This window comes from Vipera ursinii (genome assembly GCF_947247035.1).
Source record: "Vipera ursinii genome assembly, chromosome: 7".
In the NCBI taxonomy this organism is placed as follows: domain Eukaryota; kingdom Metazoa; phylum Chordata; class Lepidosauria; order Squamata; family Viperidae; genus Vipera; species Vipera ursinii.
The window spans coordinates 76469702-76486764 of NC_139521.1; the positions used below are offsets into that span (position 1 = coordinate 76469702).

At 52.6% G+C, this 17063-nt stretch overlaps 1 protein-coding gene across 1 annotated transcript in view; it reads left to right on the forward strand.

The window, feature by feature from the left end:
• Window positions 1–1302: 1302 nt before the first annotated feature.
• ANKRD53 (ankyrin repeat domain 53) overlaps window positions 1303–17063 on the forward strand; it is a gene marked incomplete at its 3' end in the record, with an annotated part of 16360 nt that continues 599 nt past the window's right edge. The window contains exons 1-16 of the mRNA XM_083368047.1: window positions 1303–2143; window positions 4158–4210; window positions 4632–4692; window positions 5295–5389; window positions 5471–5618; window positions 6757–6854; window positions 7347–7428; window positions 8456–8649; window positions 9787–9933; window positions 11009–11162; window positions 11773–11884; window positions 12879–12928; window positions 13481–13593; window positions 14587–14646; window positions 16036–16315; window positions 16397–16473. Coding sequence (XP_083224173.1) covers window positions 2107–2143; window positions 4158–4210; window positions 4632–4692; window positions 5295–5389; window positions 5471–5618; window positions 6757–6854; window positions 7347–7428; window positions 8456–8649; window positions 9787–9933; window positions 11009–11162; window positions 11773–11884; window positions 12879–12928; window positions 13481–13593; window positions 14587–14646; window positions 16036–16315; window positions 16397–16473 — 1761 coding nt within the window. The 5' untranslated portion in view covers window positions 1303–2106. The remainder of the gene's footprint in view (window positions 2144–4157; window positions 4211–4631; window positions 4693–5294; window positions 5390–5470; window positions 5619–6756; window positions 6855–7346; window positions 7429–8455; window positions 8650–9786; window positions 9934–11008; window positions 11163–11772; window positions 11885–12878; window positions 12929–13480; window positions 13594–14586; window positions 14647–16035; window positions 16316–16396; window positions 16474–17063) is intronic.

The following is a 17063-nucleotide window of genomic DNA, read 5'->3' on the forward strand; positions in this document are numbered from 1 at the left end:
ATAAAAGAGCCATAGTTCCCCCATGCTGGCTCAGGAATTCTGGGAGTTGAAGTCCACGAGTCATGAAGGGGCCATAGTTCCCCCATGCTGGCTCAGGAATTCTGGGAGTTGAAGTCCACGAGTCATGAAGGGGCCATAGTTCCCCCATGCTGGCTCAGGAATTCTGGGAGTTGAAGTCCACCAGTCATGAAGGGGCCATAGTTCCCCCATGCTGGCTCAGGAATTCTGGGAGTTGAAGTCCACCAGTCATGAAGGGGCCATAGTTCCCCCATGCTGGCTCAGGAATTCTGGGAGTTGAAGTCCACCAGTCATGAAGGGGCCATAGTTCCCCCATGCTGGCTCAGGAATTCTGGGAGTTGAAGTCCACCAGTCATGAAGGGGCCAAGGTTGCCTACCCCTGCTATAGGGTTTCCTGCTTGAGCAGGGGGGTTGGACTAGAAGACTTCCAAGGTCCCCTCCAGCTCTATTTTGATGGATTGATTGAATGAGATGCTTGGTGACCAAGATTTCCTCCTGGGGGAACTAAAGTTAATTCACACCATTAATATGGTGGGTAGAGGGGGGGCATGGAAAGCTACCTTGGACCCCTTCCAAGCATAGACTTTCTCCCCAAAAGTCTTCTCACTATTTTTGTGTCGCCGAAGCTCCTTTGTCCATCACCGTGACCACAGATTTTTAGGTGCGTCTTCTTTGCCTATCTGTGTAAGAAAAAGGCTTCTGTTTTATCATCATGGCTCCCATCTTGGTTCCTTTCTCCATACATTGTGGACATCCCTGGTCCACCCTTTAGCTTTGATTGCCTCTTCTCTTTGGCCATGGATGGTGGCAGAACCCTCAGAGATTCCTGGCTGCTAGAATGGTGGAGAAAATCAAGAGTTGGGGGGGAGCTGACTGTGGAATTCTCTCTACTGGGTGGCCCTCCTGGAGACCCCAAAGCCAACATGAAGGGGGCGTGCAAATGGGTCAAGATGAGGACCTCTTTCAGAAGAACATCAGGCGTGTCTCTCTGGCCCATCTCCTCGGGAGACCGTTCTCCCTGTGGCCAACCAGCTGCCCAAGGAAAGGTCCTTCCCTGGCCACCTTCAGCTGCAGAACATCAAGCCACACAGCTACACAAGGGTGATTCTGCTCTTCCTTGGGACGGGGTGGGTGGGTGGGTGGGTGGGTGGAGGAGGGTTTCACTTCTGCAAAGCATGTGTGGTGAAGGCAAGATCCATCCAGCATGTGACCTTCTGGGCAGGAAGAGCTCAGCTTTCACTTCTGAGGGATAAAGGCCGAGGAGGACCATCCTGCAGAGAGAGAGACAGACAGACAGAGAGAGAGAGACAGAGAGAGAGAGACAGAGACACACAAAGAGAGAGAGACAGAGAGAGAGAGAGACAGAGACAGAGAGAGACAGAGAGACAGAGAGAGAGACAGAGAGAGAGAGAGACAGAGACAGAGAGAGACAGAGAGACAGAGAGAGACAGAGACACACAGAGAGACAGTGAGAGAGAGAGAGAGAGAGACAGAGAGAGAGAGAGACAGAGACACACAAAGAGAGACAGTGTGAGAGAGAGAGAGAGAGAAACAGACAGAAAGACAGAGACACACAGAGAGAGAGAGAGAGAGAGAGAGAGAGAGAGAGAGACAGAGAGACAGAGAGAGAGAGAGAAAGACAGACACACACACACACAGAGAGAGACAGAGACAGAGACACACACAGAGAGAGACACACACACAGAGACACACACACACAGAGAGAGAGAGAGAGAGAGAGAGGCAGAGAGAGACAGAGACACACAGAGAGAGAGAGACAGTGAGAGAGAGAGAGAGAGAGAGAGAGAAACAGACAGAAAGACAGAGACACAGAGAGAGAGACACAGAGAGACACAGAGAGAGAGAGAGAAAGACAGACACACACACACACACACACACAGAGAGAGATAGAGACAGAGACACACACAGAGAGAGAGAGAGACAGAGACACACACAGAGAGAGACACACACAGAGAGACACACACACACAGAGAGAGAGAGAGAGAGAGAGAGAGAGGCAGAGAGCGGTGGAGACACTCCCACAGAAGACAGAAGAGGCAGAGAGAGATCCGCTGGTCTCTCGGCCCCATGGAAGGTCCAGAGGCTGATTTCACCCCATTTGGAGGTAAGGGGGCTGCTCTAGAAAAGCAGAGTAGCTTTGGAAGGAAGGTATACAATGACAGATAGTCCCCGACTTACGACCAAAATCGAGCTGAAAAATTTCTGTTGCTAAGCGAGACCATTGTGAATTTTGCCCTGTTTCGCGACCTTCCTTGCCACGGTTGTTAAGTGGATCCCTGCAGTTGTTAAGTTAGTAACATGGTCTTTAAATGGGTCCAGTTCCCCTGTTGACTTTGCCGGTCGGAAGGACGCAGGCGACCATCGTCAATAAGAACCAAGCATTTGGATCACGAGACGCTACAAGGATCGTAAGCGTGAAAAACGCTCCTCAAGTCGCTTTTTTTCCCAGGGGTGCTGTAACTCTGAACGGCCGCTGAATGAATGATTGTAAGTCGCGGACCAAGTGTACAGAACAACGGAGGCCTTCGCACTGCCATCAAGGCTATAAGAGAACAATAGAGGGGACCTTAGAGGTCTTCTAGTCCAACCCCCTGCCCAGGCATGAAACTCAGCACCGTTCCAGACAAACGGCTGTCCAGTCTTTTCTTGAAAACCTCCAGTGGTGGGCGGAGTTGGTTCATTTTTCATCCTGTTCCATTAAAGTCACTAAGCTGCTCTTTTGGATCAATCCAGAAGCAGCTGGCGGTTATTTTAACCAGTCAGAATGACGCTGTAATTCTGACCTGCTTCTAAAGGGAATGACGGGGCTAACATAACCAGTGGAACAGCTTGCCTCCATAAGTCGTGGGCGCTCCATCACTGGAGGTTATTAAGAAGAGGCTGGACAGTCCCTTGTCTGAGATGGTATATAGGTTCTTCTGCTTGAGGGGGTGGGGGCTGGACTAGAAGACCTCCAAGGTCCCTCCCAGCTTCTGTTCTATTCTATTTGATCAGGATGCGTGTTTCTGCTGGATGGGGTCCTTTGCGTGGGGCATGGACGGCTGGTGACACCGTCTCTTCCTCTTGCGCGTTTGCTCATCTGCCAAAGAGAACAGGAAGTCCCAGAATGACGGTCCTGGGGCAGAAAGATCGCAGTCACAAGACCGCAAAGGATAATAAGCACAACAGCCAATGGAAGGGAATCTTTGAGGCTCAGGGCTGAACTGTGAACTGTGGGAGTCCTTGGTGGTCCCTGAGCTGGGTGGTTTCCTTGCAGACGTTTCGTGATAGGAGTAGGTTAAATCATCTGTGCTGGAAGGGAATGTGGTTTGTGTGGAGGAAGAGGAGCAGGAGGAGGGGGGGAGGAGGAGGACTGTGGGGTCCTTGGTGCTCTCTGAGCTGGGTGGTTTTTGTAAAGTCGCGTGCTTCACAGAGAGGCGGACACAGAGCTGGGGTAACGATGAGTTTATTCTGAACAGAACGAATTGGGGAAACAAGGAAACCTGGCGTCTATTTGTACCTGCCCAGGTGGATGGCATCCAATCAGTTCAAACCTGGGCTTCCTGCCAGTGCAGGTGACAATGGGTGTAGATCCTGGCTTCCCACCAGGCTGACCATGCCTGGGGCTGTCAACAGCTTAACTCATTAGGCTTATCCTGAGTGAGCAGTTATCGCCCGGAGCTGTCCAACCCCTCTGCTGATCTGCACCATCAGCGTCCTGCTGTGCTGTCCTTTGTGTATGCTGGGCGGCATACACTGCAGTTTTCTTGCAGACATTTCGTGATCCACCTGGGTAACATCATCAGTGCTAGAAGGGAGTGAGGTTGGCAGAGAGGAGGAGGAGGAGGAGGAGGAGGAGGAGGAGGAGGAGGAGGAGGAGGAGAAAAGCTAAATGGATGGAAACTAATCAAGGAGAGAAGCAACCTGGAATTTAAGGAGAAACTTCCTAACAGTGTGAGGACAATTAACCAGTGGAACAACTTGCCACCAGAAGTTGTGAACGCTCCATCACTGGATATTTTTAAGAAGAGACTGGACAGCCACTTGTCTCAAATGGTTGAGCAGGGGGCTGGACTAGAAGACCTCCCAGGTCCCTTTTAGCTGTATTCTGACTAAACCTTCTTTTTATTTCCCTGCAGTCATTTGGGAATCAGAGAGCGATTCAGATTGGGAGGAAGATGAAGATGACCAGGTAGGTTGCTCTCCAGAATCTGCAACTCCGGTCCTATCTTCAGAAGAGGCCGCATCAGACAGAATGCACGACCTAATCTGGCTTCTTTGAGGTTGTCCCCAAGGTGCTTTTTCCAGGAGGCGACTGGACTTTCCTGTCCAGTCAGAAGTGAAGAAGCTTCCAGGATGGGAAGCAAAACATCTTCAAAGAAAAAACAAGGAAGTCCAGTCGCCTCCTGGAAAAACAGCTTTGGGACAACCGTGACCTGGATGGCTGAGGATCTCCATGGATTCTTTGAGGGTAATTCTTCAAATCAACCACTCTCCAAAACTCGGCAACTTGAAGACTTGCGGATCCTCAACTCCCAGAATTAACAAAAAAAATTAAAAAAAAAAACCCAATACAGTAGCAGACCAATGTGAAGTTTGGTTCATTTCTACAGGAGACGGACCTTTCCCAGGAAATGGCAGAAACCCAAGAGAAAATGGCAGAAATTGAGCAAGGTACGTGTCTAGGCGCAGACGCAGAGTCTGCTTTTCTGCTTCTCTGAGCGGAAGGACCCACAAGGCTGACGATTCAGGGTTTGGGGGTGGAAGAAAGAAAATCTCTGGGTCCAGGTGGAGGAGAAATGAGCAGTTCTCCAAGATGGGGGGGGGATGTTTTCATTTCTCCCCATCTAAAAATTCAGGCCCATGACTAACACCAACTTGGGTACGTCTAGTAGTTTAACCCAAAGAAGGATGACATGATCCAAGGCCTACAAAGAACGGCTGCGGGACTTGGGTTTGGCCAGTCTAAAGAAGAGAAGAAATAGGGGTGACACGATAGCCGTGTTCCAGTATTTGAGGGGCTGCCACAAAGAAGAGGGGGGGGTCACGTTATTCTCCAAGGCACCCGAGGGAAGGACGAGAAACGACAGTTGGCAACTGATCCAAGAGAGAAGCAACCTGGAATTAAGGAGAAACTTCCTGACAGCGAGGACAATTAACCGGTGGAACATCTTGGGCTCCCCTGACGAGGGTTCCTAGATTTTTTTGGGGGGGGCTTGCTCTAACCCCCCCCCACACACACACACACACCTTTGTCTCGCTCTTTCCACTCCCAGCTTCTCAAGCCCTCTTAGCCGAGTTGTCCACCATGGAAATGGAGTACGCAATTGAGAAGAGCTGCCGGGAGCAGGCAGAGGCCTTTGCCATCCAGGTGAGGAGGGGTCCCTCCGACCGAGGGCCCGGGAGGACCCCTCCCCATCAGAGCTCTGCCACCTCCTCTCCACTTCCACAGGTCAGCAGGGAGAACCAGAAGCTGCAGCGGGTCAGCCTGGCGCTGCTGCCCGGGCTGGACCCGTCGGGCTTGAGTGGCGGCGGAGGAGAAGGCGCCGCTGCTGACTCTGGGCTGGATCCGATGGGCAGGTGCCTTCAGCAGGTGAAAGGTGAAGCAGGGAGACCTCCTCCTCCTCCTCCTCCTCCCTTCTGCCCAGGGGAAAAAGACCCCTCTGGCAGTCCGGAGACCCTTAAGAGAGGGGATGTGCTGCGGGGGAGGCGGGGGGGGCGGGGAGAAGCGAAGTCTACCAATGTAATTAAATAATAAATGAATAAATAAATAAATAAATAAATAAATAATTAAATAATAAAATAATAAAATAATAAAATAATAAAAAGTAAAGAGCACGGAAGGTGGACGGAATAATAGCCTTAGGACCACGCCCGTTCCCTCCTTCGCCATTTTCTTCCTTCCTTTTTTCCTCCCTCCCTCCCTCCTTGTCTCTCCTTCCTTTCTTCTTCATGCTTCCCTTCCTTCCTTCCTCCTTCTCCCTTTCTCCCTTCTTTCTCCTCTCTTCCCTTTTTCTATCCTCCCTCCCTCCTTTCCTTCCTTCCTCTCCCTTTCTCCCTTTTCTCCTCTTTCCCCTTTTTCTATTCTCCTCCCTCCCTCCCTTTCATTCTCTTTCTTGTCTCTTTCCTTTCTTCATTCCTTCCTTCATCCTTTTCCTTTCTTCTTTCCTCTCTCCCTTCCTACCTTCTTTCTCCTCTTCTCTTTCTTTCTTTCTCCTCTTCTTTCTTCTTTCTTTCTTTCTTTTTCTCTCTCTTTCTTTCTCTCTCTCTCTCTTTCTTTCTTTCTCTCTCTCTCTCTTTCTTTCTTTCTCCTCTTCTTTCTTCTTTCTTTCTCTCTCTCTTTCTTTCTTTCTCTCTTTCTTTCTTTCTTTCTTTCTTTCTTTCTTTCTCTCTCTCTTTCTTTCTTCTTTCTTCTTTCTTTCTTTCTTTCTTTCTTTCTTTCTTTCTTTCTTTCTTTCTCTCTCTCTCTCTCTCTTTCTTTCCTTTTCCTTTCATTCTTCCAGAGCTTGATATGGTGTTTTCCTTAGCCCTGTGCCAGGCCAGCCCCTAGCAATCCAAATGACGCCCTCCCCGTTTTTTTTGGGGGGAAAAAGCTGCTTTATTCTTCAAAACGAGAAGGTCCGAGGCCCACCAGCCTAGCCTCCTCCTGACCTCCAAGAAGGGAAGAAGGCGCTGAGTGGTGGGCCCTCCTCGGTCCCAGGTGCTTCTACCAGATAACAGGGTCTCCCTTCGCTCCAGACCTTCAACTCAAGGTCTCCTGGCTGCTGGAGCAGAGGAAGGAACTGACCGGCCAGGTGAAGGACCTCCAGGCTCATGTGAAAAAGCTCCAGCGTCAGGTAGGATGGATTGGTGCCTGCAGTGGGGTTTCTCAACCTGGGTCTCCTTTAAGTTGGGTGGACTTCAGCTCCCAGAATTCCCCAGCCAGCATGGCTGGCTGGGGAATTCTGGGAGTTGAAGTCCACCCCTCTTAAAGGGGCCCAGGCTGAGAAATCCTGGCCTAGAGGTTTAAGGGGGAAGACAAAGGGAGGTTCTAGATGCCCGAGGAGATCCAGGGATCCCATCTCAGATGGTCCTCCCTCGGAAGCAAAGCTGACTTGGCCCCAGAAAGACTTTTGACCCATTCCCTGAGTCGCTCCTCAAACCAGATTTAACACGGGTGGGGGAACGTGGGCAACTTCCTTCTGGTGAACTGAGGCCTCCTTTTTAAAAACTTTACAATTTCTTAACGTCCTATACATTTTCTGAGTGGGAAGCTATGAAAAGGATATCGTTTTTCTTTTTTCTTGCTTGCTTCCTCCCCCACCCCTTTTTTTGTGTGTGGAACAAAGCTAGAGGAGGAGCGTGCTGAGAAGCAGTCTCTGAAGGTTTTGGAGGAACACAGTCAGAAGATGTTGAAGAGGGTCAAACAAGGCGAGTTTGAGAGTCAACTTTCTACCTATTTGTCCCCTTGATCTGGGTCTAATCCTGCAAAGCAATTCTGTTCTTCACTCGGCTTTCCGGGTCTAAGGCAGGACTAGAACTCACCATCTCCTGGTGATTGGCCCAAAGTCACCCAGCTGGCTTTCATATCTGTGTCTAAGGCAGCACTAGAACTCACCGTCTCCTGGTGATTGACCCAAAGTCACCCAGTTGTCTTTCATGCTTAAGGCAGGACTAGAACTCATCATCTCCTGGTGATTGGCCCAAAGTCACCCAGCTGGCTTTCATATCTATGTCTAAGGCGGGACTAGAACTCACCGTCTCCTGGTGATTGACCCAAAGTCACCCAGTTGTCTTTCATGCTTAAGGCAGGACTAGAACTCACCATCTCCTGGTGATCGGCCCAAAGTCACCCAGTTGGCTTTCATACCTAAGGCAGGACTTGACCTCACTGTCTCCTGGTGATTGGCCCAAAGTCACCCAGCTGGTTTTCATGCCTAAGGCAGGACTAGAACTCACCGTCTCCTGGTGATTGGCCCAAAGTCACCCAGCTGGCTTTCATATCTGTGTCTAAGGCGGCACTAGAACTCACCGCTTCCTGGTGATTGGCCCAAAGTCACCCAGCTGGCTTTCATTTCTACAGTATGTCTAAGGCGGCACTAGAACTCACTGTCTCCTGGTGCCCAAAGTCATCCAGCTGATTTTCATATCTATGTCTAAGGCAGGACTAGAACCTGCCGTCTCCTGGTGATTATAATACTGTAATAGCTAATAGTAAAAACACGAGTAGGCATTAGGCCTCCTTCATCACTGTTGGGGAGTGAAGAGTACTGATAAAATATTATTCTGGCAGAATTCCTTTCTGTGGGAAGCGACGGATGAAAACTACAGGGAAAAATCCATGGAGCGCTTCTCTTTTGAAAGAGATTCTCTTGTCAAACTCCAAAGGGTTCCTTTGGGTTGGATCTGACCCGGGTAGACCCAGACCTGACACCTGTTTCTTCTGTAACCCGCCCAGCATCCCTTTTGGTCACCGAAGAGTATGACAGGATGTCGCTGCAGTTGGACGTGGAGGAGAAACGGAGGCAGCAAGCGGAAATCTTCGCCCATCAGGTGGGACCCCAGTTCTGGCCGGGCATGGCTCTGTTTAGACTCCGGGAGAGGAATTTGTGGGTGTCTGAAAACTCTCAAGGGCACAAACAGCTGAGACCGGTGAGTAGGGAGGTGCATGATAGCAGTCTTCCAATATCTGAGGGGCTGCCATAAAAAAGAGGAGGGGGTCCACCTCTTCTCCAAAGCCGCTGAAGAAGGCAGGACAAGAAGCAACAGATGGAAACTCATCAAGGAGAGAAGCAACCTGGAACTCAGGAGGAATTTCCTGACAGGACAATTAACCGGTGGAACAAATGGGTCAACCCAACCCAAGTACCTCCAACATCCCTCTCACCAAAACTGACAGGGCGAGTTACTTGAATATGCAGTAAATAGAGAGCAAGACCTTCTAGCACTGATGAGGTTCCCTAGTTGGGTCATGAAATGCCTGCAAGGAAACAGCCCAGCTCAGAAAGCACCAAGGACCCCATAGTCTTCCTCCTCCTCCTCCTCCTCCTCCTCCTCCTCCTCCTCCTCCTCCTCCTCCTCCTCCTCCTCCCTCGGCAAACCCCCCTCCCTTCTAGCACTGATGAGGTTCCCTAGTTGGGTCATGAAACGCCTGCAAGAAAACAACCCAGCTCAGAGAGCACCAAAGACCCCACAGTTCTCCTCCTCCTCCTCCTCTTCCTCCTTCTCCTCCTCCTCCTCCTCCTCCCTCTGCAAACCCCCCTCCCTTCTAGCACTGATGATGTTCCCTAGTTGGGTCATGAAACGCCTGCAAGGAAACCACCCAGCTCAGAGAGCACCAGGGACCCCACAGTCCTCCTCCTCCTCCTCCTCCTCCACAAACCCCCCTCCCTTCTAGCACTGATGATGTTCCCTAGTTGGGTCATGAAACGCCTGCAAGGAAACCACCCAGCTCAGAGTGCACCAAGGACCCCACAGTCCTTCTCCTCCTCCTCCTTCTCCTCCTCCTCCTCCTCCTCCTCCTCCTCTTCCTCTCTGCAAACCCCACTCCCTTCTAGCACTGATGAGGTTCCCTAGTTGGGTCATGAAACGCCTGCAAGAAAACAACCCAGCTCAGAGATTACCAAGGACCCCACAGTCCTCCTCCTCCTCCTCCTCCTTCTCCTCCTCGTCTCCGTAAACCCTCCTCCCTTCTAGCACTGATGAAGTTCCCTAGTTGGGCCATGAAACATCTGCAAGAACCCCCCCCCAACTCAGAGAGCACCTCACCCATCTCTCCTCCCTTGACAGATGCTGCTGAAGCAGAAGGAGGCCAACCGCCAGAGCCTGATCCTGATGCAGAATGTCGGAGCGGAGGTCCGGCTGCTCCAGGCCTTGGAGCAAGTGGGCCAGATGACCCGGCAGTTGGAGGAAGCGAAGATGGAGCACGAGGCCAAAGTGAGCTTCGGGACTTCGGGGTTCTCCCTTCCCTCTCCCTTCAAAAACCAAGCAGAAAAACAGAGTGGGAGAGGGGAGCAGACGGAGCAAGATTCGGAATGGGTTGCAATGGGGTCTGAAGGCCAACGGGACCCAAGTAGGCACCAGGGACTAGCCCCTTGGAATGACAAGCTGCCTTGAGTCTTCACTGACAAAGCCTCCCTCTTTGGTTTTCTCCCAGGCTGTTATAGAATTGGGGAGGGGGGAAGGTAATAAATAAAATTAAACAAATCTACGTGGCCACCCAATTCAACATTGACTCACAACAGAGGTCTCCAGCTTTGGCAGCTGGGAATTCTGGCACTTGAAGTCCACAAGCCTTCAAATTGCCAAGTTGGCTGGGGAATTCTGGGAGTTGAAGTCCACAAGCCTTAAAGTTGCCAAGATTGGAGACCCTTGGATTACAACATTAATAAACCCACAACTTAATAACCGCCAAACACCCCCATCCTCGGTACGACAACCACATCAACCATCTGTCGGGCTTCATCTCCATTCGTGGTCCCCAGGGCCGCTGAGGAAACCACATCTTCAGCACCTTTAGACAGAGCAAGCGGGTGGGGGCCAATTGCACGAGAAGGGGGATGAAGCTCCATAAAGAGGGGGCCAGCACGAGAAGACCCTTGTTTCTGGTCCTGCTAGATCAGGGGTCTTCCAACTTGGCCCTTTGATGACTTGTGGACTTCAACTCCCAGAATTCCTCAGCCAGGCACGCTGGCTGAGGAATTCTGGGAGTTGAAGTCCACTCCTCTTAAAGTCTACTATATAGGGGTCTTCCAACTTGGCCCTTTGATGACTTGTGGACTTCAACTCCCAGAATTCCTCAGCCAGGCACGCTGGCTGAGGAATTCTGGGAGTTGAAGTCCACTCCTCTTAAAGTCTATATCACACTGGCTGAGGAATTCTGGGAGTTGAAGTCCACAAGTCATCAAAGGGCCAGGTTGGAAGACCCCCGACCTAGGTGGACATCCCTAGCCTTCCTGTCCTGGGGGACCTTCTGCCCAGGGATTCAGCTGCAAGCTTTGGACTCCTGCAGGTGAAGGATCTGGAGACCCAGTTGGCGGAACGGGCACTGCCAGGGGAGCTGGCCAGGTTGCAGACAAGGTTGGCCACAGCAGAGGAAGGAAAGGCACACCTGGAGGAGCGGCTTCTCCGGGCGGAGGAGAAATGCGCCAGCCTGGAGCAAAAAGGTCAGAGGTTTGCTGGTCTGGCGTGGAGTCCAAAGAATTTTGGGGAAAGGAGATGCGAAAGAGGAGAAGACAGCAAGTCCTCTTGCTGGACCACAAGCCGGGCGATGACACTTCAGCCCGGCTTGTTGTGGGAAGGCCGCTTCAGGCCAGCTTAGAGTTTGGGCTCCATCCCCGTGGGCGAGGCTTGAGGGGTCCGTGGTGCCCTCTGAGCGGGGTGGCTTCCTTGGAAACATTTCGTGACCCAACTAGGCAACATCCTCAGTGCGATTGTTGAAGAATGAAATGTCAACAAGGAAACCACCCAGCTCAGAGACATCAAAGACCCCACAGTCTTCCTCCTCCTCCTCCTCCTCCTCCTCCTCCTCCTCCTCCTCCTCCTCTCTGCAAAAGAATGAAACGTGGCAAGGAAACCACCCAGCTCAGAGAGCATCAAGCACCAAGCTAAAAATATTCTAAAAATATCGGTACCTGAGATTTGGTAAAGGAGGACAGGGGGACCCCAATAAATAGCTGCCAATGAGGCAAGAACACCCCCCCTCGGCTGGGTCCTAACCCCACAGAAAGCAACGTGCAGGAGGGCCGGCCTCCTAAACTCTGCCTTCTCTTGCAGTGAAAGCCCTGGAGGAGGGGGCTCAGCCCCCCGACGCCCCGGAGGAGACCCCGGTGGTCCCGGTTCCCCCTCCGCCCCCTCTGCCACCTCCCACCTTCCCTGCAAAGGCGGAGTAAGTCCCTGACCCCCCCCCATCCCTAGAAAAGGGGGCTGGCAGCTTCTCGCCCTCCCGTTCTGCCACGCTGGCCGGGAAGAGGGAGGGGCCGGTTTCCTCCCACCCGGAAGGCAGCAACGTCGGCAAAGTTCTGCAGCTGGTCCTCGAATTGCAACTGTTCTGTTTAGTGACCGTTCAAAATGACAACGGGCAATGAAACAAGTGACTAAGGCTCGTTTTACCACCCTTCCAGCCATTGCAACATCTTCTCCGTTGTCAATTCAGTCAAAATTCGGATATTTGGCAGCTGATTCCTACTTACGACGGTCGCAGCCTCCCCAGGGGGTCACGTGATCCCCTTTGGTGACCTTCTGACAAGCAGAGTCAACGAGGGAAGCCATATTCACTTAACGACCAGGTTACTCAAATTTCCGTTGCTAAGCGAGACAGTTGTTTAAGTGCCTTTTGCCCCACGTTACGACTTTTCCCGCCGTCGTTTTCAAGCCAATCCCTGCAGTCGTTAAGTGAGTCACCCAGTTGTGAAGGGAATCCGGCTTCTCCCATCGACTGCTGGTCGCAAAAGGAGACCGCCTGACCCCAAGAGGTGTAACCGTCACAAATAGTTGCCCGGCATCCCATCCGAATTTTGACCCCAAGATGACAGACAGGCCGCAATGGTGGGAAGTTGAAAACTGGTCCTAAGTCCCTTTTCTGAGGGCGGTTGCATCTTCCAACGGTCACTAAATGAACAGTCGTAAGTCGAGGCCTGCCTGTAGCTCCCCAGCGTACCTGGCGAGAAGATTTCCTAGTGGTGCCCCATCCACTCCTGCAAGCAGCTTGCTCTTTGGGAGCAGACAGGAGCCCCAGGTGCTGCCCCCCAGTGGCCAGGAGTGGTTGGCGAAGTTCTGTGAGGGGGGGGCTGCAGGACAGGGCAGCTGGACCCCAGCTGGAACGGGGGGGGGGAGGGAACCCCTGAAAAAGCTTCACCTTCTCCCTTTCTCTGCCCCTGCAGCCCCCTGGTGGCCCTCCGGGAGAGGAAAGGCGCCCAGCAGGCGAAAAGGGGTAAGTGGGCATGGGGAGAGCTGGGACCCCCTGCGCCTGGCCCCAATACCGTTTTCAGACAGTACAGATAGTCCTCGACCTATGACCGCAAATGAGCCCAACATTTCTGTTGCTAAGCGAGACAGTTTTGAAAACAGCTTGGTTCCGTTTTACGACCTTTCTTACCCTCGTTGTTAAGTGAATCACTGCAGTGGCTCAATCAGTCACCCGGCTGTGAAGGGACTCGGGCTTCCCCCATTTGACTTTGCTGGTCAGAAGGTCACAAAAGGGGATCGTGTTACACCACCCCCCCCTCGCCCCCAGGGACACCGCGAGCGTCAAAAACGCGAGTCGGTGGCCGAGCGCCTGAATTTTGATATCCTGACCGGGTGGGAGGCTGCAACGGTCGTAAGTGTGAGAAAGGGTGCTAAATCCCATTTCTGAGCGCCGTTGCAACTTTGAACAGTCACTAAATGAACCGTCATAAGTCGAGGATAGCCTATATACTGTATTAGGAAATACTGATTTACTAGTAATTGGAGGGCTGATTCATCCTCTCCCTGTGGGCAGCAGGAGACCTCCGCTCGGACGAGGCCGCGGCCAGAGCCCTGGAGGAGATGATGGCCTGGATCAAGGGCGGAGTGGCACTGCGGCCAGTGAGGCTGGGGGGCGAGCCCCCCTCCCAGGTAAGGCAAGGCCAGCGTGGGGTTTGTGGGCCGGAGGGGAAAGGCAGGGGGAGGAAGCAGTCAAGGCGCCCACAAAATCCCATCTAGGTTCGGCCAATTCAGGCAGTCCTCGACTTACGGCCACAGTTGAGCCCAACATGCTGCTAAGCGAGACACTTGCAAAGTGAGCCTTGCCCCATTTGACCACTCAGTTCTTGAGTGAATCCCTGCGGCTGTCAATTTTAGCAACCCAGTCGTTAAGAGAATCACATTTCCCCCCCCCCCCCCGCCTTGACTCGGCTTGTCAGAGGGTCGCCAAAGGGTCGCCAAAGGGTAACACACACACCCCCGCAGGGACGCCGCGACCGTCATAAACGTGAGTCAGTTGCCGAGCGTTTGAATTTCGATATCGTGATCGTAGGGATGCTGTAACGGTCGTAAGTGTGAGAAAGGGTCCTAAATCCCATTTCCCAGTGCCGTTGCAACTTTGAAGGGTCAACAAATGAACCGTCGTAAATCGAGGACAGCCTGCATATTAGGAAACACCAATTGACTAGTAAATTGGAGGGCCGATTCATCCTCTCCCTGTGGGCAGCAGGAGACCTCCGCTCGGATCAGGCCTCAGCCAAAGGCAAAGGGGATCACGTGTCACACACACACGCCGCGGCCATCATAAATACAAGTCCGTTGCCAAGCATCTTGGGTTTCGATCACGCCACCGCAGGGACGCTGCAATGGTTGTGTGAACCAAACGGTCCTTTTTTCCAGGCCCGTTGTAATTTTGCACGGGCACTGAATGCGCCGTTGTAAGCCGAGGACTGCCTGCATTTCATGCCCTCTTCTGCACAGGGAGAGGGGGGGGCTGAGGAATTGCGAGAAGGGTGGCAACCCCTGTGGATTGTGGAGTGGACCCAATCCTGCCACGGGTGGATCCCCTCAGGGCTCCTCTTCGAAACGGTGTCCCAGCGAAGCGCCCTCTAACCGGATTTCACCCCCCCCCCATTTTTCTCTTAGCCCCCGTCTGCTGCGGCGGACAAGCGGAGGAGCGCGGCCGTGGAGCTGCAAGAACTCTTGGTGAGAGCCGTTTGTGGGTTTGTGTGTGTGTGTGAAAGCAGTTTGTGCAGCAGCCTACTCAGGGAGTCCACAATTTCCGATGGTTTGTTTAGCGTCCGACGTTACAAGGGGGCTGAAAAGAGTGACTTGTGACCCATTTTCACACGAGATCCCCAGGGCGACGCGATCAAAATTGAGACGCTGGACCACCGAATCACGCTAATGACGGTCGTGGCGATTCCCCTTCTGCCACAAGCAAAGTCAAGGGGGGAAGCCAGATTCGCTTAACGACCGTGTCACTAACTTAACAACCGCAGTGATTCCCTTAACAGCTGGGGCCAAAATGGTCATAAAATGGGGGCAAAGCTCATTTAACGAATGTCTCTGGTGTAGCAACAGATTTTTTTGGAGGGGGGTCACTTGAGGTTGTAAATTGAGGACTACCTGCTTGGGGCGGCAGGAGATGAGGGCACCGCAGGACCCTTCGCAACTCACTCGGTTGGGGGAACCAAGAAAGCGGCGAAGGGTCCCTCAAAATACATTAGGAGAACCTCAAAGCCCCCCACTCGTCTGCCAGCGGGCAGGACTGTGGAAAGAGTGGCCAAAACGCTTCCTCTCCATTGTGGTGACATTGATTGCCGCCTCCAGCGCCAATTGGCTGCAAGAGCCAAGCCACAACCGGCTTTCATGGCTAAGGCAGGACTAGAACTCACCGTCTCCTGGTGATTGGCCCAAAGTCACCCAACCGGCTTTCCTGCCTGAGGTGGGACTAGAACTCTCCATCTCCTGTGATTGGCCCAAAGTCACCTAGTTGGGTTTCACGGCTAAGGCGGGACTAGAACTCTCCATCTCCTGGTGATTGGCCCAAAGTCACCTAGTTGGGTTTCACGGCTAAGGCGGGACTAGAACTCAGCATCTCCTGGTGATTGGCCCAAAGTCACCTAGTTGGGTTTCACAGCTAAGGCGGGACTAGAACTCTCCGTCTCCTGGTGATTGGCCCAAAGTCATCCAGCCGGCTTTCCTGCCTGAGGTGGGACTAGAACTCTCCATCTCCTGTGATTGGCCCAAAGTCACCTAGTTGGGTTTCACGGCTAAGGCGGGACTAGAACTCTCCGTCTCCTGGCGATTGGCCCAGAGTCACCTAGTTGGGCTTCATGGCTAAGGCGGGACTAGAACTCAGCGTCTCCTGGTGATTAGCCCAAAGTCGCCTAGTTGCCTTTCACGGCTAAGGCGGGACTAGAACTCTCCATCTCCTGGTGATTGGCCCAAAGTGTTCCAACCAGTTTTCATGTCTAAGGTAAGTCTAGAACTCCCAGTCTCCAGGTTTTTAGCCTGGCGCCTCCCCCCCCGAGTCCAAACTGCGTCTCCAGGTCCGCCAAGCTCCACCCGTCCCAATGATCTCCTCCCCAGAGTGCCACGAGGAGGCCACGGAAGCCATCCAGCCGACGTAAGGGCAGCCAGAAGAAGCTCCCGGTGGACAATCAGCTTGAGAAGCTCCTGCAGAGACGACGGCGTCTAGTTGACCAGACGCCGGTCTTGACCGAGCCCTCCGTCCCAGCTGCAGACCAGGGGCTCCTGCCTCCTGTGCCCGGGTCCAAGGAAAAAGACCACGGAGCTTCAGTGGTGGGGTTGCCCAGGCGCCTCCAGCCCAACCAGTCAGACTCCCCGGAGACTAGCAAAGGTCTAGCAGGTAGGTGTGCTGGACTAGCCTGACGGATTGGATGGTTTTTGCTCTCCGCACCTCGCTGTGAGGTCTCTCATCCCACCGAAGACAATTTCTCGGTGTCCTGTGGATGGGAAAACAGATGCGTGTGCGAATCCATCCACGCTCCTGTGTTGCCAAGTGGGGTTGGCCGCCGTTTCAGAGCATTCTCTGCAACTTTCTGCCCGTTGCAGAATATTCAGGAAGAAGATTAATTCCTACGCCAGGGATCGGTCACTCTTTTAGGACCTGTGGACTTCAATTCCCAGAATTCCTGAGCCAGCTTTGCTGGCTCAGGAATTCTGGGAGTTGAAGTCCACAGGTGCTAAAGTTGCCGTAGTGGCCCATCCCTGTTCTAGGGGCTGGGGTCTCCACAGAAGCCCCACCTTTGAACCTGCCACACAGGTTAAATAAAGGAGCAGAGCTTCTCATGCCACTGCCGTGGCCGCCATCTTGATTTTTTGACCTACTCTGCAGTCCCTTATATAAAATAAAAACGAAAAAATAGATGCTGACATTCTGGAAAGAGTGGAGAGAAGAGCAACTACGATGATTAAAGGCCTGGAGACGAAAACGTACCAGAAAGAAGCCGGTTATGTCTCGTTTAACGAAAAGAAGGACTAGAGGGGCAAACACGATAGCACATTTGAGGGGCTGCCACAAAGAAGTGGGGAAGGTCCTCTTAATTTCCAAAGCCCCTGAAAGCAGGACAGGGAAGGATGGAAACTCATCGAGG